This window comes from Eptatretus burgeri, chromosome 8 (assembly GCF_056783735.1).
Source record: "Eptatretus burgeri isolate ZD-2024b chromosome 8, Ebu_testis_v1, whole genome shotgun sequence".
In the NCBI taxonomy this organism is placed as follows: domain Eukaryota; kingdom Metazoa; phylum Chordata; class Myxini; order Myxiniformes; family Myxinidae; genus Eptatretus; species Eptatretus burgeri.
This window is the reverse complement of record NC_140968.1, coordinates 37247735-37271196: the sequence shown is the minus strand read 5'-3', so window position 1 is coordinate 37271196 and position 23462 is coordinate 37247735. Positions and strand designations below refer to the sequence as shown.

Genomic DNA, 23462 nt, shown 5'->3' with positions numbered 1-23462 from the left:
TGACATCTGGACAGAGGAAGGAAGATAAGGAGACTTGGTGGTGGAACGAGGAAGTACAGGAAAGTATAAGGAAGAAGGGGTTGGTGAAAAGGAAGTGGGATAGTCAGAGAGATGAAGAAAGTAGGCAGGAGTACAAGGAGTGGCGGTGAATGGCAAAAGCCAAGGAAAAGGCATATGACGAGCTGTATGAGAAGTTGGATACAAAAGAAGGGGAAAAGGATTTATACCGATTGGCAAGACACAGGGACCGAGCTGGGAAGGATGTGCTGCAGGTTCGGGTGATAAAGGACGCAAATGGGAATGTGCTGACGAGCGAGGAGAGTGTGTTGAGAAGGTGGATGGAGTACTTTGAGGAGCTGATGAATGAAGAAAATGAGAGAGAGAGAAGGTTGGAAGAGGTGGAGATAGTGAATCTGGAAGTGGGGTGGATCAGTAAGGATGAAGTGAGGACTGCTATGAAGAGGATGAAAAGTGGAAAGGCGGTTGGCCCAGATGGTATACCAGTGGAGGCATGGAAGTGCTGAGGAGAGATGGCAGTAGGTTGTTCACCAGATTGTTTTATAAAGTCTTGGAAAGTGAGAGGATGCCAGAGGAGTGGAGATTAAGTGTACTGGTTCCGATTTTCAAGAATAAGGGTGATGTGCAGAGCTGTGAAATTACAGAGGGATAAAGTTGTTAAGCCACACCATGAAGTTGTGGGAAAGAGTAGTGGAAGCGAGGTTGAGAGGAGAGGTGACGATCTGTGAGCAGCAATATGGGTTTATGCCAGGAAAGAGCACCACTGATGCAATGTTTGCTTTGAGAATGTTGATGGAGAAGTATAGGGAAGGCCAGAAGGAGTTACATTGTGTGTTTGTGGATTTAGAGAAAGCTTATGATAGGGTGCCAAGAGAGGAGTTGTGGCATTGTATGAGGAAGTCGGGAGTGGTGGAGAAGTATGTGAGGATCGTGCAGGATATGTATGAGGACAGTGTGACAGTGGTGAGGTGTGCGGTAGGAATGACGGACCGGTTTAAGGTAAAAGTGGGATTGCACCAAGGATCGACTCTGAGCCCTTTCCTGTTTGCAATGGTGATGGACAGGTTGACGGACGAGATCAGACTGGAGTCTCCATGGACTATGATGTTCGCGGATGACATCATGATCTGTGGGGAGCAGGCTGAGACGAGCCTCGAGAGGTGGAGGTACGCACTGGAGAGAAGGGGAATGATAGTCAGTCGGAGTAAGATGGAGTACATGTGCGTAAATGAGAGGTTGGGTGGTGGTATGGTGCGGTTGCAAGGAGTTTAGGTGGGGAAGGTGGATGGGTTTAAATACTTGAGATCAACTGTCCAAAGTAACGGAGAGTGTGGGAGAGAAGTGAAAAAGAGAGTGCAGGCAGGATAGAGTGGTTGGAGAAGAGTTGCAGGAGTGATTTGTGACAGAAGGGTAGCTGCAAGAGTGAAGGGGAAAGTATATAAGATGGTCGTGAGACCAGCTATGTTGTATGGTTTGGAGGCGGTGGCACTAACAAAAAGACAGGAAGCGGAACTGGAGGTGGCAGAGTTAAAATGCTGCAATTCTCGTTGGGAGTGACGAGGATGGACAGGATAAGGAATGAGTATATTAGAGGGACAGCGCAGGTAGGACGGTTTGGAGACAAAGTGAGAGAGGTGAGATTGAGATGGTTTGGACATGTGCACAGGAGGGAAGCGGAGTATATCGGGAGAAGGATGTTGAAGATGGAGCCGCCAGGCAGGAGGAGAAGAGGAAGGCCAAAGAAGAGGTTCATGGATACGGTGAGGGCGGACATGCGGGTGGTTGGAGTGTCAATGGAAGATGTGGAGGATAGAGCGAAATGGAGACGGTTGATCCGCTGTGGCGACCCCTAACGGGAGCTAGCCGAAAGAAGGAGAAGATACTTGTCTCCCTCATCCAGAATTTAGTGGTGCTTTAAAAAAAAAAAAACTAATACATGCTCTCGGCTCATGGAAGACTGACAACACATAATTTGTTGAGTCTGTCTCTTGCATACACTCCTCCATCCCTTCCCTCTCTTCAAATGTCACCCCCTCTGTATCCACCCTACCCAGTTGCACCCAACTGATCCTGGAATTGATATATTTTGCATCTGAGAAGGTGGAGAACTTTCTGGCAAACCGAGACACTAATTCTGCAAGTGGACCAGAAGGCATCAGCTCACGTGCCCTAATAACCTGCTCTGCTGCTCTTGCACGTCTTCCTTCTGCTCTTGTCACCCCATCATTTGCCCTCGGTCATCTTCCATGTACTTAGAAACCAGTAAACATCACCGCATTGCAAAACAAAGCTACAAAATCCGATTCCCTTAGCTACAGACCTATCAGCTTACTTTCATTCATCAGCAAGGTCATGGAATCCGTCATTGCAACTGATAAGAAAGCCTTCCTTTTCTCCAAAGGCCTCATCTGAGATCACCTATTCGGATTCAGACCAGATCACTCTACCTTTGACATGCAGCTCCAACTCACCCACCATTGGATAGTGACCCTCAATGTCTGACTTAGATCAGGGCCATGTCTCCAGGCATATTACCTTTCGATACAGTCTAACACCATGCCTTGCTCTCCAAACTCTCTGCCTATTGCATCCAAGGCCAACTACACACACGGCTTGCTAACCTTCTCTATTCTTATGGCCAATGTGTGGCTCTCAACGGAATAATTTCATCTCCTCTCCCTGTCAAGGCTGGAGCGCCCAAAGGCAGCAGTCTGGGCCCAGTCCTTGTCTTGTCTTCTTTCTTTCTTGTCTTCATTAACGATCTCTCTTACTCTCTGAAAAATCCCCTTTATCTATTTGCTGATGACTCCACCCTCTGCCAGGATCCTTCAGATATGCAGGCAGCAGCCTCTTCCCTCTCCAGACCTTGACAAAATCACAAGCTGGTCAAACACTCGGAATATGCCTTTCAATCATGACATAGAGTTGACAAATCTCTCTCTCTCTCTCTCTCTCTCTCTCTCTCTCTCTCTCTCTCTCTCTCTCTCTCTCTCTCTCTCTCTCTCTCTCTCTCTCTCTCTCTCTCTTTCTCTTTCTCTTTCTCTTTCTCTTTCTCTTTCTTTCTCTCTCTTTCTTTCTTTCTCTTTCTTTCTCTCTTTCTCTCTTTCTCTCTTTCTTTCTCTTTCTTTCTCTTTCTCTCTCTTTCTCTCTTTCTCTTTCTCTTTTTCTCTTTCTCTTTCTCTTTCTCTTTCTCTTTCTCTTTCTCTTTCTCTTTCTCTTTCTCTTTCTCTTTCTCTTTCTCTTTCTCTTTCTCTTTCTCTTTCTCTCCCCTAAAGCACCATATGGCCAACCCTCCCATCTATTTTCTTAACAATCTTCTTGAGGAAGTTCAGTCACTCAAACTCCTGGCTCTCACTATCAGGAGTATCAGTCACAATCATGCTTGAATAAACCATATTTCAAAGTTGACCTCCAAAGCCAGTTGCCAACTTGGCATCCTGCGTCGTATATTCAAAATTGATAAATTGTATATCCAATTCAAAACCTTGATTCAAAATTCCTGCACTCAGTCGAGTATCCTGTGTCGCCATGGTGACCTATCCAAGATGTGTAACTTTTGCCAAGGGATTTTTGTTGAAAGTTATGATGTATTTTGTATTTTATTATTATTAATGCTAAATTTTGTTCAAATATATGTTGGCAGGTCATTGGGCTTTAATGCAGATGTTTCTGCCCCTGTGGTATGCATTTTAATCAGATGTATGAAAATGTGGGATACAGCATCTTGAGCCTCATTGTTGGTGCTTGGTCACCTGATGTGACAACATGACCAAGCAGCTATTCGTACAATTGTGGATTGTTCTGTTCTGTATCGATTTTTTTTACATGTTGATTGACGATTTTTACATTGATCACCCAATTCCAAACAGGAGATGTATCTGTGTGATTGCTCGGGAAAGGAGATTTTCCAGAGTTCATTGGAAACCCACGTAAGTTTGAATCTAGCTCTGAAATCGATCGATAAATTCCCTGTTAGTCAGCATTTGGACCTACACCGAGAATCATGGTTAACCTCAGTTGAAGAGTAGTTCACAGAGCATTGTGTTCAGGTGTTTTCTTTCAGCATTTCACTTACTCACCTGGCACATGTGCTTTTTGTTTCTAATCGAGAGATTACATTTCACATATATTTACATTGCCCGCTTTTTCGGCCTTGTTTTGTTGTTTTTTAACTTTAAGGATTCTTGTTCCATTTCTGACTTTCACAATGACTTATTATTTTTGGACATCCTGTTTTGAAAAGATAAGATATTACAGGTTCTTGTGGAAAATGAAGGTAATTGTAGCCACTACCAAACTTGCAATAAATGAAACAAAGAAGGTGAGGATCGGTAATGTCAGGCTTCAATCTAACTTACTGTTTATGAAAGCCTTGTTACATTTGTGTTTGAATTTAGAGCTCACATCACGTTTATGGGAATAGTCACAGGTTTCTGGGATTCTGTGTTCTAAAATGATGCACTTTGCCATATTTCCCCTCAAGATTCCTTGTATTTGCTTTTATATTATCACAAATTACGGTATACTGATTTACTCTTCCTTGCACGAGACAAATTATCTCTTCAGCCCAGTAAATAGATGTTCAGCTCGTCCCCCTGAGTAGTGAAGGGATTTTGCAATCGCTTCTGTGTGTCCGTCTGTCCAGGCCATAACGTTTTTATCATTTGAGATTTTGTCATAAAATTTTAAGCAAAGCTTTATTATGAGAATATGGAGAAAATAATTTAAAATTGGGTCAAAATGTGCAAAGGGAAAAGTCATAGTAACTATAAATAGTCCTTACTCACCCTGCCACAGCGTGTCAAGCATGGAATGCCCTGTTTTGTTTTGTTTTAAATCGATTCTGTGTTTATTTATTTACCATGAGCAAATACCACCCATTGCTTCGCTCACCAGAATACTGAGAGAAAAGGGTGAAGGAGAGAGAGAGGGGGGAGAGTGAGGAGGGGGGATGGGATAGAGAGAGGAGGGGTGGGGGAGGGGAAGGAATTGGGAGGGGAAGGAATTGGGAGGGGAAGGGAAGGAAGTGTGAGGGAGGGGAATGGAAGGAAGTGTGAGGGGAGGAGAAGGAGAGGAAGCATAAGGGGAGGGGAAGAGAAGGCGGCATGAGGGAAGGGGAATGGAAGGCAGCATACTGTGGCGTTATTGGGGCAAAAATGCTTTCAGTTGTCGATTTTGAAAGCGAACTTGTTGCTGTTGCAGACTTTGGTTTCTTTGAATCTGCATTCTCAACCGTCACCAATAGGTACTCTCTCTGTTGTTTGGTTTTCAACTGTTATCGCATATTGGATGTATTACAGTAATGAGCAATGTCTATTGCACAAAGTGAGCATGCAACTTTTGGAGTGTGTTCTTTATCCTTCTTGAAATAGTTCCAAACTGCACTTCTGGACCTTTTGAACGGCATGTTGTCAAAGCTTTATTAGTCGATCTATTACCGACCTGTCCATCAGCAAAGCAATAGGCACACTTTACCAGCCAACTCCTCATGCCTTGCTATTCATATAAAAGGAACACACCTTTGGCGTTTGTTTAGTTTGCCAGTGATTTGCTTTTGCTGCTGTATTACAAACCGGACACCCCAAGAGTGTGTTCCTTTTCAATTAATAGGAAACCGTTGTGGCCATGGCCATGTGCAACATGGCCATTGCGACCATTATCAGGCCATGTGTAACCGGAACATGCCCAACAGGGGAAAAAATTTCCCCCTAAAAACACTTCTTTCTATGAAGTAAGAATTACTCGGAATTGACGCTGATTCCAATTCACTACTCGATTCCTTTTGATTGGATGGTTTGAATTTATCAATTTGGAATTAAGCACACACTACTATTAAGCACTCAAGCAAGCACACAAACGAAATGGTTCATGAGGAACGGTTGGCTGGGTCATACTAAACACCATGCGGAGACGTCCGGAGATGACCTGAAATAATCAGACGTCCGGCATATAAAACAACATTCAAACTGGACAAATTAACACTTTTTTTAGCAGTTGGAACTGCTGCCAAGTTCAATTCCACAGTTTCAATTTTGAAATTTGGTTCAGGTTAAGAGATTCTAGAGCTTGTTGCATTTCAGCTGTAATGCTAATAAACGTCTCGAGAGTTTATGGGGATGGAGGAGGGAAGGGATTTGGGAGGAGGTAAGTGTGAGGTGAGGGGATGGGAAGGTAGACATACGGTGGAGCATTGATTTTGATTCATGCTGTCTCAACAAAATGATTTTGCATGGAATAACAATGAAGATGGAAACAAAATAATGTCTGAAATGTATTTTCTACCAGTCATACTATAAACACCACCCGGACTTGCCTGGAGATAAACACCACCCGGACACTTCTGGAGATAACCACCATCCGGACACGTCTGGAGATAACCCCAGACACATTTATTTATTTATTTTGAAACACTTCAGGACTGTTCTCCTCGATCCACCGTCGCTGATATTAATTCAGCTGGGAATTCTTCCACAGAAATTTACTCTCTCTTGTGCATAGACTCATTCCACCGAATCTTCAATTATCTTTCCCATAATCCTGTTCTTGGTACTCTGGAACCTCAAATCTTGGTACTCTGAAAGATGCTCTAAAACAACTTCCGTTATCCTCCTGGAAGGCAAATCTGACCAAAGGCAACCAACCTCACATCATTCCACAAAGCCTGCAACAATTTTGTGTCTACTTTCAGGAGAGCCAGAAAACAATATCTGTCCAATCTCAAAAATGGGCTTTCAAACTCGTCTCCTTCCTCTAAAACCTGGTGGTGCCTTGTCAAGTCGGTCTCTGGTGTATGCTTCCCTTCCATCCCTTCCCTCACTTCAAACGGTACCACAGCCGACTCCCTTCGTGAGAAGGCCGAATGCCTCAATTATGTGTTTGCCTCAAAATCTTGTGGACCTAACACCTCCCTCTCTGCACCCATCCTTCGCATTCGTACCCAACTGCTCCTAAATTCTGTCTTTCGCACCTGAAATTCAAGTGGTGTAAAAGTTTCTGGCAATCCTCGTCTCTGACTCTGCAACTGGACCAGATGGCATCAGCTCATATATCCGAAAAACCTGCTCTGCTGCTCTTGCACTTCCTCTCTCTCTCTGCCCCTTTCATCCTGTCATTTATCATAGGTCATCTTCTATCTGCTTGGAAATCAGCCAACATCACAGCATTACATAAAAAGGTGCAACTACAGACCAATCAGCTAACTTTCAATCATCAACAAAGTCATTGAATCCATTGTAGCAGTTGACATAAAATCATTCCTTTTTTTCCAACAGCCTCATTTCAGGTCATCAATTCAGATTCAGACCTGGTCACTCTCCCTTGGACATGCAGCTTCTACTCACCCAACAATGGATGGAAGCTCTCAATATCAGACATGAGATCAGGGCCGTCTCTCTGGACATATGTCGAGCTATTGTTACAGTCTGTCATTCTGCCTTGCTCTCCAAACTGTCTGCTTATGGAATCCAACGCCAACTCCACTCTTGGCTTACTGACTTTCTCCACTCTCATAGCCAATGTGTGGCTCTCAACAGACCCCTTTCATCTCCTCTCCCTGCCAAGACTAGAGTATCCCAAACAGTGTTCTAGGCCCCATTCTTAATCTTCATCAATTATCTCACTGACTTTGGAAAATACTCATTATCTGTTTGCTGATGACTCCACTCTCTGCCTTGATAGCTCTCATCCTTATGGCAGACAGGTATCAGCCTCTTCACTCTCCTCAGACCTTGATGAAATCACAAACTGCTCAAACACTTGGAATTTGTCTTTCAACCCTGAGAAATCCCATACATCTCTCTCTCTCTCTCTCTCTCTCTCTCTCTCTCTCTCTCTCTCTCTCTCTCTCTCTCTCTCTCTCTCTCTCTCTCTCTCTCTCTGAAAGGACTGTACCACAAATCCTCCCATCTACTTTCTCACCAATCCTCTCAAAGAGGTTCAGTCACGAAAACTCTTGGGTCTCGCTCTCAGCCATGATCTCTCTTGGACAAGCTACATTTCAAAGTTGGCCTCCAAAGCCAGACACCAACTGGGCATTCTCCGTGTGGTGCCATATTACATATTGTTGTGGTTGACCAAATTCGCAAACCACCATTCAGGTCCCTTACGTGAGATATCTCCGTAAGTATATGTGTAGTTAGGCCCAAACCCGTTGTCTAGTGGGAATACATGTCATTCACTCGGGCTGCGACTCTTCAGGATAGCCGTTTTTCTTTTACTATCTTTATTTTGGACCAGCCACCATCTCTACCACCACCAACCACGTCTCAACAGTCATCACAACATCAACCACCCACCACAACGCCGCTTCACCACAACAGCCACGACCTTTACCGTCACACCTTGCAACCGTCGCATCGCCACCGTTCTTGCGCCGCTTGTGGGTACCGGTACTGGACTCGTGCAGGGCGCGCACCGAACAGCGTGTACAAAACATCACGGACTTTCCGCAGAAAAACGGATCAAAAACGACTCACGCCCACTTTTGTTCCGTCCAATCGGTGAGCGAGGGGCGATTTGGCCCCGCCTCCAGGGCGTTGGAGGGCGGTCGCTATATGCAAATTCATGGATCAAAAAGCATTCACGCCCACTTTTTCTCGGGCCAATGGGGAGCGAGGTGAAAGGTCGAAGGCAGGGGGTCAAAGGCGAAGCCACGGGGCTTATATAAGCGGCTGCGTTCGTCAGAAAGGGTGTGCGTTGGAAAGAGTGAGTTCGGAGTTCAAGAGAGTCGTCGGTGGAGCTGGAAGGAAGTTGCGCGTTGGAACGAGTTGTCGGCGGAGCTGTGGAGAGGTGGCGGCGGCGAAGACGGACGAGGGGGTGCTCGCGTCGGTGCCGGGAGCTGAAGGCGGGAGGCCGACGGCGCGACCTGGTCGAGGTGGAGACGCTCGTCGCGGGACCCGAGACAGAATAAAAATCCTCCTTCCCCCGAGCGTCAGCAACCCCCTCCTGTTTCCCCCCGCGCTGAGATAGTGCGACAAAGGGGGCCCCTTTTCCCACCCCCTACCAGACACTGTCCGCGAGGCCCGCGGACTTGAGGCACCATCGCCACTTCGCGCCTCATCATCAGACGGGTAGGCCCGACCCGGTCTCGGCCCCAGGCCCGCCTCATCCTTGAGGGTGTTCTTTTTCTTGGTTTTGGGTATGTGTTGTCGGCGCCGTCTGTGAAGTAGAATTGTATAAGTGTTGCCGTGTGCTCGGTAGTCGGATAGCTCTGCATTGTGTCTTCGCTTTTACATTTGCTTTTTGTGTAAAATTGCATTGTGTTTCTTTTCCTTTTACATGTGCTTTTGGTGGAATTGTATATGTGTGCTTTCCGTTCATCGCGAATAAATGTGCTTTATGTTGAACTGTTTTCCCGCTTCGCTTCGTCATTTCTTTCATTGAATCCCCATCTTGCTTCACGTAAAGGGTTGGTCCTGGGCTAAGACGCCCGATAATTAATCGAACCGTCGAGGCCGACGAATAACACCGCTCGGTTATCCCGATAGTACGGAACGGGTCGCTTCAGTGGCCCGTGTCCGAAGTCGACCTGCGGCGAGGTGCGATCGCCCGGTCTACCCTCCGTGTGGGTACTTAGGTAGGTCGAATTTGGCGAGCAACCCTATCCCACGCGGGGGCCGATTGGCTCGATCGCGGTGAGACCGAAAGGTCCACCCGTGACTGGTTCCCGGCGTTAGTCCGAGAGGGTCACGACTGGATTGTCCGTCCGGTGGGCGACGTGCCGCGATTCGAGTTACGTGGCCGTTCGCACGCCGGCGGGCGCGAATCTGCGGCACTGGTGTCAGGAGTGGGATACAAACTCATCGCCCTCCTCGCAGCACTGGTAACGGAGAACGGGAAAACGGGCTGTCCTGTCTCCAATTAAATTCACGGGAATCGGTCCAGGGGTGAGAGAAGCGACCCCCGATTCCCTCCAAATTACGAGCGATTCAAATTAACCCTTTAAGAGAAGCAAGATGGCGTCTCAAGGCGAGCGGGAGCCGGGGGTATTAGAAATGGATGTAGAATGTGTAGAATCCATGGCTCAGGATGAAATACCCGTGCAGGAAATGTTAATTGTACAGGAAAACGAACTCGCCCAACTGAACCCAGAGGCCGAAATGGGTGCGGCAGCGGCCGCGGTGTATGACACCTCCCCTCCCCCTCTCCACCAAAACCTCCCGACCCCTGCCGAAACGGCTCACTCAAGCGCACCCGACATGGCCCAGCTATGCGCCATGCTGGCGGCAATGACAAACGAAATGAAAGGAATGAACGAAAAGATGGATACAAATACAAATGAAATGAAAAACGAAATGAACAAGCAAATAAACGGAATGGAAGCAAACATGAAGGAGGAAATGAAAGAACTACGGGGTGAGACGCAGAACATGGGCCGATGCCTGCAGGCGGGCATGAAGGCCGTGACCAGGGAGCTGGGAATGGCGACTCCACGTGTGGGAGCAAACGAGGTGGAAGGGGGTGCAGCGGCTGACAGGCCCGCTGTGGAGGCGGGTAAAAAAATAATTCGGGGGGCGTGTTGGGCGAGGGTCGTGACAGAAGAATCGACGGTGACCGAAAGGAAAAAATTAAATGGGGAGACCGGAACGTGTGAGACGAGACACGAGGTGACGACAACAGAAACTTATAAATGTATAGAGACACGGGAGACAGAAAAAATAGAGGAGAGACTGCACGATGAAGACGGGGTAAGTGACGCGCACACACACACGGAGGTAGTGGAGGATAATGGGGGTGAGCTGGCGGACTGGGTAGAGACCCAGTGCGAGCACCTGGATGGCCTCCTCCAGGAACGAGGGGAGGGAGTCTGCCCCCTTGAGGCGGATCACGATCAGGTGAGTTCGGTCGTGTTTTGCGAGGTTGAGGGGATGAGTGCTGTGGACGGGTGCACGGAGAGCTTGGGGGGTATAGAGGCCCCGGAGACTCTTGTGGGGACACGAATCCCCAGTGTGGTTGTCCCGGTGTGTGTGGTGCAGGGTGTGAGTGCGTCCCCGTGTGTGGAAGCGACCCCGTGTGTGAGTGGTGTGGTGGCGATGGTGCCAGAGTACGTGCTTCCCAGCACGCCGTGTATGGATGAGGCACCGTGTGTGGAAGAGGCCGTGTGTGTGAGTGAAACGGCGAGTGTGGATGAGGAACCGCGGTTGAGTGCCCCCCGCGTGTGTGAGTGAGGCACCGCAGGTGAGTGCCCCCGCATGCGTGAGTGAACGGCCGTTTGCAAGGTCGCTGTGTGCAAGGGAGACCGTGTGTGTGAGAGAGCGGTATGTGAGGGAGATGTCGGTTGGCATGCGGGAGCACGCAGCCGCGTCTCCCGGTGTGAATTTAATGGAATGGAGTGTGAGCGTCGTAACACGCAGGTGTGCGTGGGTCGAATGGCGACGACGGCGACATGTAAGGAAAGAAAGCCGGGTAGCGGCTGTAGTTGTTTCGGGGACCGTGCCGGGTTCACCCAGCAGTGAGCACGAGGTCCGTGCTGTGCAACGCACGAGACCACCACGTGCTCGCTTGCGAGAGTGAAGTCCCGGTCCGGAAACGCCAGCGGTGGATTTGCCGATCCCGCGGACGGACAAAGTTTAGGCAGGTAAACGAATTTGGACCGGACGGGTTCTCCACGCGATCGTGTGTGTTAAGCTCCAACGGGCAAAGCACATGTGTTCGCGTGGGGAACCCCTCGAGACGTGGGGCTTGTGTTTTTTTTTATGCGCATGGTGACGCCATGGCTGCACGTGGGGTTGGAATCCGGCAGGAGGGGTATCCCTGCCGGATGGTACCGTCCAAGGAGGGACGAGGAACACGTGCAGCTGCATGACGTCACGGGCAGGTGCAAAGTGCGCGAGTTGCCGCGCTGGTACTGCGCATGAAAAAAAAACAAAAAAACAGTAAGCCTCACTTTCGGGTGCACAGGATTCCTGGGCAAGGGGTGGAAGACCCCCTTGACCGGGGCACAGGATGGAAACTAGTTAGGGGGAAGGGTTAGCTTAGCTAGACCGACTTCATGGGGCAGGGGTAAGTCCTCATGGAGTCCGTGGAATGGATTAGGTGGAGGGATTTAGTGAGCTTTAGGTTGGGAAATAAAATGATTTATTTGGAGACAGTGACAGGCAGTGAATGTGTCGAGGGGACGTAGTTTAGCTACGTAGTGTTAAAAGGAACGTGCTTTAGTGTAAGGGACGACGTGGGAGCACGAGTTAGTTAGGGGAAGTAGTTAGGAGGATGGCAGAGTTCAGCGGTGTGTGTGTTGAAGAGTTGTGAGGTGAGTACTTGTTGAGTGAGTGAGGCCAGCGGGTCTGTGTGTATGGAGCAAATGGGGAATGCATGGTGCGATGAGTGATTGGGGGGAGGAGTGACTCCCGCCCAAGGGACCCCGGGGTCAGTGTAGAGTGAGTTAGACGGGTTCGTCAAATTAACAAAAATGGAGGTCGTTTTGCTGTTGGTGGGAATGTAGGCTCGAAACCCATTTGGAGGGGTGCAGGAGCCCTGTTGACGGGCTTGGGAGCGTGGCTGCGAAAGGTGAGTATCGCTGAGTGGGTACCCCGGGCACCAGGCTAGTCGGCCGTGGTAGGCCAAGGGCCCATGGGGGGCCGGGATAGCGTAGTGGGCACGGGTGCGCCTGCTTGGTGCGGGGGCCCGGGGCGCCATTAGCCGCGTGGGCAGTGTTGTGGGCAAGGGTGACCCTCGGAAAGGGGCCTGGGAAGCCAGCCTGCCACGTTTGCGTTTCAGGGGAGGTGCCATGGGGGGCACTCCCCGGTGTTAGGGAGCTGGTAGGCTCGGAGGCAGTGTAGTGCCCGGGGGTGCCATAGCGGGAGATTCGGCAGAGGGTCGTGCCTGCCAAAGGGAGCCACGTGTCCCAGCCATGAGACCGTGTGAGGGCACGGAGAGAAAATTGGGGGGTGAGGCCCGAAATTGTGAGGACACCAACACAGGCGACGGGAATCTGGGTTGTTAGAACCAATAGTTTAAGCGAGAGGCGCTTGTTGAAAGCCCCGGGGTAGTTTAACAGTTAAATGGTTAGGGTAGATTAGGAGATGTACCCCTCCGCACCATCCATCCCCTCGCTGTCGTTGTGGGCCGCTGGACCCACTTGGTGTTAAGATCGCCAAACTCTGGGGAGGCCATTCTGAGGCTTCGTTGGGCCTCGACACAGGACGCTAGCTCTCCCTTATTCCCCTCCGGGAAGGGAACGTAGGGGTTGGGAGTAGGCTAGGTGACAGGATAGGTTAGCCGAACAAAGACGATAAAGGGGGTTAGGGGACGATTTATAGTGGGGGAGTAAAAATAAAAACAACAAAAAAAATAAGTTGGGGCTAAATTGGGGTTTGACAAATTAAGGGAGTGGGTATGTACAGTGACAGGCAAAGGTGATAGGTTGGGAGGGAGACAGGTAGGTAGGTCCGAGCCCGCCTTCCAAGTGGCCAGCACCACCGCACTCCCTCCACCAACCTCCACGGAACGGCAAAGGCTGGCCAACTTCATCTGCAGCTGCTGTGCTGCAAGGCCTGTGCCGGCTGGATCGTCTGCAGCTGCTGTGCTGCAAGGCCTGTGCCGGCCCACTTCATCTGCCGGCTGGCTGTTTTTCTTCAAGGCCTGTGCCGGCCAGTTCATCTGCCGGCTGTGTTTGCCTGCAGCGGCTTTCTTCTGCGGGCTGTGTTTGCCTGCTGCCTTTGCCATGCCATGCCCACTGCCCAGGTTCACCAGCCCCGTTCAATTTTTGCTTTGCCCCCCCCCCCCTGTTCATTGCCATGTGCGCCAGGATCCGCAAGGCAACAGTTTGCAAGCTGCAAGAACTGCCCTGTTGGCAGCTACAACACGGGCCTGCAGTGGCGGCCCGTGCACCGTGTTTGTGTTCATCCATCCATTCGTTGTGTTCATTGCGTGTGCCACTTGAGCTGGCACGGAGACTACGTTTGTGCAGCCCGTGCACCGTTGTGGTTCACTGCGTTCAGTTCAAAAGGGAAGGCCTTGGACTGCGTGTGAGCAGCCAGCCACGTTCCCTGTCACCTGCATTGTTTTGAGCCAGAGACTGCATGCGAGCAGCCTGGCTCCCTGTTAACTGCTTTCTTTTTGCAGAGCTCATTGATCCTGGGCCATGGTTTAGTGTAAAATTTGTAAGTTAAGGTTAAGATGTACTGTAAATATGAGTGCGCCCCCGGCATGTCTGTCCTAGCGCCGGCAATTTTATTTAAGTCGTCCGTGTGAGTGAGTTTGTTTAGGTAGTTACGCAGCCCTCAGGTTATTTATTTTGGGGACACGAATACCATGAATGTCGCACTCAGGGATCCGTAGGTAAAATGTACTAGGGGAGAACTACACATGATGGCACACGAAAATTTGACGACTCGGGACGAGTCTGTAAAAAGGGGAGGGGGTAGTGTTGTGGTTGACCAAATTCGCAAACCACCATTCAGGTCCCTTACGTGAGATATCTCCGTAAGTATATGTGTAGTTAGGCCCAAACCCGTTGTCTAGTGGGAATACATGTCATTCACTCGGGCTGCGACTCTTCAGGATAGCCGTTTTTCTTTTACTATCTTTATTTTGGACCAGCCACCATCTCCACCACCACCAACCACGTCTCAACAGTCATCACAACATCAACCACCCACCACAACGCCGCTTCACCACAACAGCCACGACCTTTACCGTCACACCTCGCAACCGTCGCATCGCCACCGTTCTTGCGCCGCTTGTGGGTACCGGTACTGGACTCGTGCAGGGCGCGCACCGAACAGCGTGTACAAAACATCACGGACTTTCCGCAGAAAAACGGATCAAAAACGACTCACGCCCACTTTTGTTCCGTCCAATCGGTGAGCGAGGGGCGATTTGGCCCCGCCTCCAGGGCGTTGGAGGGCGGTCGCTATATGCAAATTCATGGATCAAAAAGCATTCACGCCCACTTTTTCTCGGGCCAATGGGGAGCGAGGTGAAAGGTCGAAGGCAGGGGGTCAAAGGCGAAGCCACGGGGCTTATATAAGCGGCTGCGTTCGTCAGAAATGGTGTGCGTTGGAAAGAGTGAGTTCGGAGTTCAAGAGAGTCGTCGGTGGAGCTGGAAGGAAGTTGCGCGTTGGAACGAGCTGTGCGTTGGAACGAGTTGTCGGCGGAGCTGTGGAGAGGTGGCGGCGGCGAAGACGGACGAGGGGGTGCTCGCGTCGGTGCCGGGAGCTGAAGGCGGGAGGCCGACGGCGCGACCTGGTCGAGGTGGAGACGCTCGTCGCGGGACCCGAGACAGAATAAAAATCCTCCTTCCCCCGAGCGTCAGCAACCCCCTCCTGTTTCCCCCCGCGCTGAGATAGTGCGACAAAGGGGGCCCCTTTTCCCACCCCCTACCAGACACTGTCCGCGAGGCCCGCGGAGTTGAGGCACCATCGCCACTTCGCGCCTCATCATCAGACGGGTAGGCCCGACCCGGTCTCGGCCCCAGGCCCGCCTCATCCTTGAGGGTGTTCTTTTTCTTGGTTTTGGGTATGTGTTGTCGGCGCCGTCTGTGAAGTAGAATTGTATAAGTGTTGCCGTGTGCTCGGTAGTCGGATAGCTCTGCATTGTGTCTTCGCTTTTACATTTGCTTTTTGTGTAAAATTGCATTGTGTTTCTTTTCCTTTTACATGTGCTTTTGGTGGAATTGTATATGTGTGCTTTCCGTTCATCGCGAATAAATGTGCTTTATGTTGAACTGTTTTCCCGCTTCGCTTCGTCATTTCTTTCATTGAATCCCCATCTTGCTTCACGTAAAGGGTTGGTCCTGGGCTAAGACGCCCGATAATTAATCGAACCGTCGAGGCCGACGAATAACACCGCTCGGTTATCCCGATAGTACGGAACGGGTCGCTTAAGTGGCCCGTGTCCGAAGTCGACCTGCGGCGAGGTGCGATCGCCCGGTCTACCCTCCGTGTGGGTACTTAGGTAGGTCGAATTTGGCGAGCAACCCTATCCCACGCGGGGGCCGATTGGCTCGATCGCGGTGAGACCGAAAGGTCCACCCGTGACTGGTTCCCGGCGTTAGTCCGAGAGGGTCACGACTGGATTGTCCGTCCGGTGGGCGACGTGCCGCGATTCGAGTTACGTGGCCGTTCGCACGCCGGCGGGCGCGAATCTGCGACAATATTAAGTGGAGGAAGGAAAGCGTATACCAGAGACGGACTTGACAAGGCACCACCAGCTTTTAGAGGAGGGAGACAAGTTTGAAAGCTCATTCTTGCGATTGGACAGATGTTTTTTGGCTCACCTGAGAGTTTCGGCCTTGTGGAATGACACTTGTTTCGGACTTTGTGGAATGATCTGAGGTTCCCTTTGGTCGGATTTGCCTTCCAGGAGGAGAATACATTTTGTTTTAAAGCAACTGCCTCACCATGGAATCATCATTCGCGGTAGTTTCCCGGAACGTATCCCCCACGAATGTTGGGGTCTTTGAGTACTTCAATTTTAATAAAATGATAATTTTAAAGATCATTTAAAAAAGCCAGAAGTTTTGCACCAGTGAAGCAGTTTTATACACTACCCTTATACACTGAAATAAGATGACATTGAAAAGCAGATCATGAGATGGAGGCTATATTGATCACCATAGAATGCAGCATCAATCAGTATCTTCTTCACCCTGATTCTAATCACATGCCACGCCCTCTCATGCTATTTTTCGAATGCTACACTTTCTTATGCTATACTGTATATATATATATATATATATATATATATATATATATATATATATATATATATATATATATATATATATGTATATATATATATGTATATATATATATGTATATATGTATATATATATATGTATATATATATATGTATATATATATATGTATATATATATATGTATATATATATATATGTATATATATATATATATATATATATATATATGTATATATATATATATGTATATATATATGTATGTATATATATATATATGTATATATATATGTATGTATATATATATATATGTATATATATATGTATGTATATATATATATATGTATGTATATATATATGTATGTATATATATATATGTATATATATATATATGTATATATGTATATATATGTATATATATGTATGTATGTATATATATATGTATATATATATATATATATTAGCGATACCCTTGCACATGCACGGGATAGCAGTAAAACATAACTGGTAGCAGACGACAGACCGTACACGGGGAATGACAAAAATACGCATTGTGCAAAATGCAAGTGGTACTATGGAACGCCAAGACTTCCCAAACATTGTCGGCATGTCTGCTAAGTGCCACAGCAATTTCATAGGGATCGTGTGACGGCGAGCCGAGTTTTTTTAGTGTGCAAGCTTGGTATTATAATTGAGATATATATATATATATATATATATATATATATATATATATATATATATATATATATATACATATATACATACATATCAATAATCATGGTTCTTGGAAGTATGATGAAGGTGATTTGTGTTCTCCAGTGTTTTTTGGGGGGGTTTTTTGTATACATTGTTGAGGCTTTTATGAGAGACGAGCAGTAAAGCCCGGCGTTGCTCGGGATTTCTTGCAAATTTCCTGAATAGCTGCTGAAAGCCACAATAAGCATAGCTCCACCACTAAACAGTTAAATGCTTACTACCTCATAACTGACGGCCCTAAACCGCGTAAAGACTCTTCGATCCAGACCTGTATGGTACCGTAGAAAACGTAGGGTGAAATGATGTATTAACAGGCGAATAAAAGGGGGAAGTAACACGCAAAAGATGAGTTAGGTTTTCAGAACGTTTAAGGACTACTTCACCTCGGCCGCAGCCTGTAGTTATCGTGGCTTCAATGAGACGTGGTGTTAATGCCTTGATGACGAAGCATGTCCCATTACACTGCTTTGGAGGAACCAAATTGCGGAGCAGCATAATAGGAGCACCAACTTTGAGCTTCAAGGTGTGGGGGGGGGGGCAATCCGGGAGGCTCGAGCGAATTTAACAGCTCAATAGGATAGTTTGCTGCGTCTTCTGGATCAATAGTCCTGTCAATAGACTTGTAGACGTAGGCCTCTCCAGGAATGAGCTGGAGTAGCTGATCATTTACGTTGTTCACAACGCTATTTTTTGTGGCCAGAATGGCCCTCTGACTTAGCCACTCCATGTCCGAATATTTAAGGGGAAGTTGCGGGAAAACTGAATCCATAAGATCGGAAGCATTAGCAACAACGCTGCAAAGGGAGTCCAATGAAATGAAGCCGCGGTCGTCGTTTGACATCGTGCCGTCGCCAAGCGTAAGGAGAGTCTGTGCGAACGACGCAGACGCGCCGTCTCCATGCAGGTGAGCTCGCATGTTAGTGCTGAGACGTAGAGTCCTAACCTTGGGCCAAAGCGCAGATGCGGATATTGTAGGGCGTCACATGACCGGTGCGTTTCATTGATTCATTGAAGACGGCTATCGCGACTGTGCAAAACAATGTCCCGCTTTTTACGCTGGTCCCCATGGAGGAGTATGGCGACCTCATTATATGAAGGGGCATTGTATCAGCGGGCATGCTCCTCCGCAGGCCTCTTATCCACGTCAATGACAACGGAAAAAGTAGGGGATGGGGCTGACTCTAAGGCGCACTTAAAACTCTGAACGTAATTATTTTTCTCGTGCAGCATGCGTTGCAAGCTAAGCAGCACGTCCCTGTCTAAGGTGTCATGTTCTTCGTCGTCCTCGGGTGGAGGGAAAATATCAATTCGTGCATCGGCCTGTTTGTTGTAGTCAGCAATGAAGTAAATCTGCAAAAACGAAGGTTTACAGTTTTGCGAAGGGAGCAACGATCCGATTAGATGGTAAACCTGACCCTGAACTTTGAACGTAGGCATCCAACCCCCTTCCCTAACAACATGCGCCCCGAAAGAGGTCATTTGGAAGGCACTGTTATATTTCCTGATGAGCTTAAGGAAACTATCTGAAGTCAATGAAGACTCTGCAAGCAGGTCCCTTAAAGGCTGTGGAGGTAGACTGACCTTACCGTTGGAGCAGCACATCCCTGGCGACTCCCCACCCCACTTAAGGGCACGACAAAATTGGCAGGTGAAGCGCATCTCACCAATTTGTATGTCACCACGCATGGAATTGTTAACTTCGGCCTCGTACTGAAAAGCTTTTCGAAACCAAAACTGTTTGTTTGGGCACGTGACGCCACGGATGTTGTCCCGCCGTTGACTATTACCGTCTAACCTTGCGCGTTGCTCTTGTGGAGTCTCAGTAGACCAAGAAAGAGCTGTTCCAGAAGCGTTCCTGGAACGACGAACCGCCTGCTGTTCATCGCCCTCCGAAGCCCTGGAAGCAGCTGTTGCAGCAGCGTTCCTGGAAAGCCGAACCGCCCGCTGTTCATCGCCCTCCGAAGCCCTGATTTCCGCTGCGCGCAGGGCATTCTGTGAAAGTCGGGCGGTAGTTTCCTCGAGCGACTCGTTTGCCCTAGAAACCCTTAGAGTCGTGGCTAACGCTGTCCGACGCCCAAGACAAACCCTCTTTTTAGGCGGCATTATCGAAAAAGGTAAACCGAGATTGAAAAGAACTACGGTTTTTGGAACAAAAAAATTGTAGGGTGGAGTACGACTTTGACAGGTAAATTTGTAAGTTGGGGTTTATATCGAAAAAAACAATATGTAAAAAAGGGGGAGTGGTTAAACGCAAAAGTATTAACTCACGGATAGGAAGTGTAATGTTAGTGTAACCGAACGGCGTTTGAAAATCAGCCAAGCTCAGGATTGTTCCTCTGAACATTTAAGAAACGACGTCAGAACGGGAAACAGCAGAAGCACAATCGCAGGAAAAAAGGATAATCGGTAGTCCACAGCACTAAAGATGCGACCGGACAATAGCGGAACAGGAGAAAATGTAACACGTTTTTCCTCGGCATAGCCCGACCAATAACAAATGAGTTGCATCCCAAACCACACGTGAGTGGTCGGTGCAAAAGTAAAGCTAAGGGCAATGACCTTGAGCAACCAATAGGACACGCGCAATGAGGTCATGCACAAAAAGCTTGCACGGTGTGAACTGCATGCAGTGGATCGATTTCGTCATCTTAACGTTAATTAGCGTTAGTTAACTGCATGCATGGGATCGATTTCGTCATCTTAACGTTAATTAACACCTTAAATTTCTCACATGCACCACAAGCACAATACACAAATGCAGTGTATGCAGCAGAAAAGGTAGGGAGGGCGAGCAATTATAAAGAAATTGCGTTTAAGCTTATTTGGGGAGTCGAGTGGGAAGTGCAAGAATGAAATTAATTATCGATTTGTTCTGCAATCACGGATTTTTCGGCAGTGGCGTAGCGGAGGTAAACGGCGCCCGGGGCAAAGTGGAAATTTGCGTCCCCCCCCCCCTCCCGTAGGCCTTAAACTTGATTGGATTTGAATGGAAAATCCCATAAGGGATATCGATTTATCGATTTTTTTTTTTCGAATATCGGAAGTGTTATGGAAAAAATTTATAGCCCATGACCTAAGTTGGACCAAAAGCCATAATCGTACCGAATTTGAATGGAATCGGTTGGAGTTTGTGGAAATGCATGACCATAAACACACACACACACACACACACACACACACACACACACACACACACACACACACACACACACACACACACACACACACACACACACACACATCCTCAGTTTTATAGATATAGAGATAGAGATAACACAAAACGCACAGCAAGGGGGGCATGAGACAAGAGGGGTGAGAGTGGGAAGGACAAAACAGTGGGGAACAGAGACATTAGATCTGTGGAAGGGAGAGGGATGGGGCGGGGAATATGGGGTATACAAGATGGATATTACAGGGACTTTCAGGAAGGAAAGTAGGTAGGTTTGTTGTAGATTAACGGGGGTAGAAAAGATCGAGGTTTTAGATGGGGGAAGATAAGAGGTGGTGGTGAACAACTGTTTTGAAGGCCTGGAGGGAAGAATGGGATTGAACAGAGTGTGGGAGTTTATTCCAAAGGTGGGAAAAAAGAGGAATGAAAGTGTTCAAGTATATAATTAAATTTAAATTAAGGTTTAAAGGGATGTAAAGACATATGAATAAATTAATTCTGGGTTTTGCCGCCATTTTACCCAGTGTCTATGAAATCATCCTATCGAACACATGACATAAGTTCATCATGTCTATTGTTTGTGTCCTTTATAACGTCCTTAAAAACAGTGAGTTTCCTGTTTGGAATGATTTTCATTATTGTTTGACTGCGAGGCAGGCAGACAGTAAAATTATTATCTCATTCCTCTCTGCACATGTGCAATCAGGACAAATTCAAAGCCCTACTATGGTAAAATGGCAAACTTGTCGTCCTATTCATGTCCCGATTCGTGTAAAAAAAAAAAAAAAAAAAACATTTAAATTAAAAAATAAGTTGTTCCTCAATCATAAATTGACGATCATAAACTGATAAGACAGACAGATGGATGGACATGAACCAATTGCTTAACCCCTCTTTCCTCATTGCGTGCTTGGGGCAACAAGAATGGCTGTGGAGCACTTTCCTTTTTCCAGGCTGAACAGTTTACGTTTTGTATCCCACTGATGGGCCTAATCTGCATCCAGACCTGAACCAAAATATAATCAGATTGTTCTTCTCACCGAGCCAACTCATCCACCAAGTTCTGTCATCCGTCCACAACGTTTTTAATATCATGTTATATATCGTTTTTGGCCCGATCTCTCAATGGTGAAGAATCACTTGGATAATTAAAAAAAATTATCTTCAATTCTCATTGAATTCAACGGTGTCCATTGAATGGCCAAGGCAGGCTGTGAAAATTCCCTTGAATGTGCCCACGGAAACATGAAAAAACTGAGAATATTCCCGTGAAAACCTCCAAAAACGTGAAAAAACCCCATGCATACATGAAGCACATGGCCGCAAATGTAGAAGCAGGTCATATTTTATGAACCATGAATACGCGCGGTCCACGAATAGCGGAACCGTGAATGTCAGTGTCTGACAGTATTTTATTGGAGAAGGAACAAATACATCCAGGATATGAGATTTGAACCTAGGTTCTCAGCATTATGAACCATCACTTCAGATGGAAATGTTAAACAGGCTAACCCCAATGATTTTAGAATAAACTAGCAAAGTACCTGCCCATGTGCAGGTACAGTTATCTGTTGAATGGCGTTGGTCTCGTCTTGATTGGATGAAATTGACGTTATCCGGTGACCTTGACGCTGTGACCTTTGACCTTGACCTTGATCCCCTTATGTCCGTCCCAAGGATCACATATGCCAAGTTTCATCTCATTCTATCCAACAGTTTGGCTGTCTATAAAGGACAAACAAACATGAAAAATTGACGTTTTAGTAAATTTATGACGTCGTAACTCGAAAACCGGAAGTCGGAAGTGAATGTCATCAATCAACTGTGTCATTTAATTTTGATTATCTGTCGAATGGCATTGGTCCCATCTCGATCGGATGAAATTGAGAAATTGAAGTTACTCGGTGACCTTGACCCCTTGACCCCGTGACCTTTGACCTTGACCTTGACACCCCCCCCCCCGCCCCATGTCCGTTCTCATGTCCCAACGATCACTCATGCCAAGTTTCATCTCATTCCATCCAACGGTTTGGCCGCCTATAAAGGATGAACAAACAAACAAACACACAAACAAACACACATACAAACATATTCTATTTTTTTAGTGTAGTGGATAAAAAAAAACTAAAGTGAAAGTGAAATTTGCGATGCTAAATGCCCCCCACACACACAAATTAATAGATCAGAAAACTTACAAAAATTCACATCAAGCATTTTGAAAAGTTGTCTCGAATCAAATGACAAGGAATGTCCAGGTAAATGATCAGAGTATCTGGATTAACAATTGAGTTGCACTGTTATGGTTAGCACAATCAGCTGGAAGTTCATTAATCTAGCACTTAGAAAGTCCTGATTAGCTTGTGCAGGAATATTCTGACGGCAAAGGCTGCACCGACATCCGGATCGAACCACACCCTCCCCACAATACAATGAAATGAGTCGAATGCTAATATTTTTTTTGTGTGTGTGTGTGTGTGTGTGTGTGTGTGTGTGTGTGTGTGTGTGTGTGTGTGTGTGTGTGTGTGTGTGTGTGTGTGTGTGTGTGTGTGTGTGTGTGTGTGTGTGTGTGTGTGTGTGTGTGTGTGTGTGTGTGTGTGTGTTTGTTTACAGGTTTGGGATTTCCCTTTTGGAAGTTTAGTTCTTTAAAAATCGTAACGATTTTTCAATTTTTTACATGCTTGATTTAAAAGTGTCATTTAAGCAAAGATTATTTTAATAGAGTAAAGAGTTAAGTACTCTTTATTTCATGAAGACTAAAGTACTATTTTTACTCAGTGGTTTGACGTTGCAATCTTTGTTCTCTGAGTTCCTCCATCTCCACCTTCTTCCCCTCCTTCCCCTTTATCGTAATTATCTTTACCTCCTGCCTCTCCATACTTCA

The 23462-nt window shown here is 47.3% G+C and overlaps 1 protein-coding gene across 4 annotated transcripts in view; it reads left to right on the top strand.

Annotated features, from left to right (window-relative positions):
- LOC147021545 (intraflagellar transport protein 27 homolog) overlaps window positions 1-23462 on the top strand; it is an 80266-nt gene that overhangs the window by 50338 nt on the left and 6466 nt on the right. For all 4 annotated transcript variants that reach the window (XM_085891584.1, XM_085891583.1, XM_085891581.1 and 1 more), the window contains one exon: window positions 3888-3947. In XM_085891584.1, the coding sequence (XP_085747710.1) occupies window positions 3888-3947 (60 nt within the window). The remainder of the gene's footprint in view (window positions 1-3887; window positions 3948-23462) is intronic.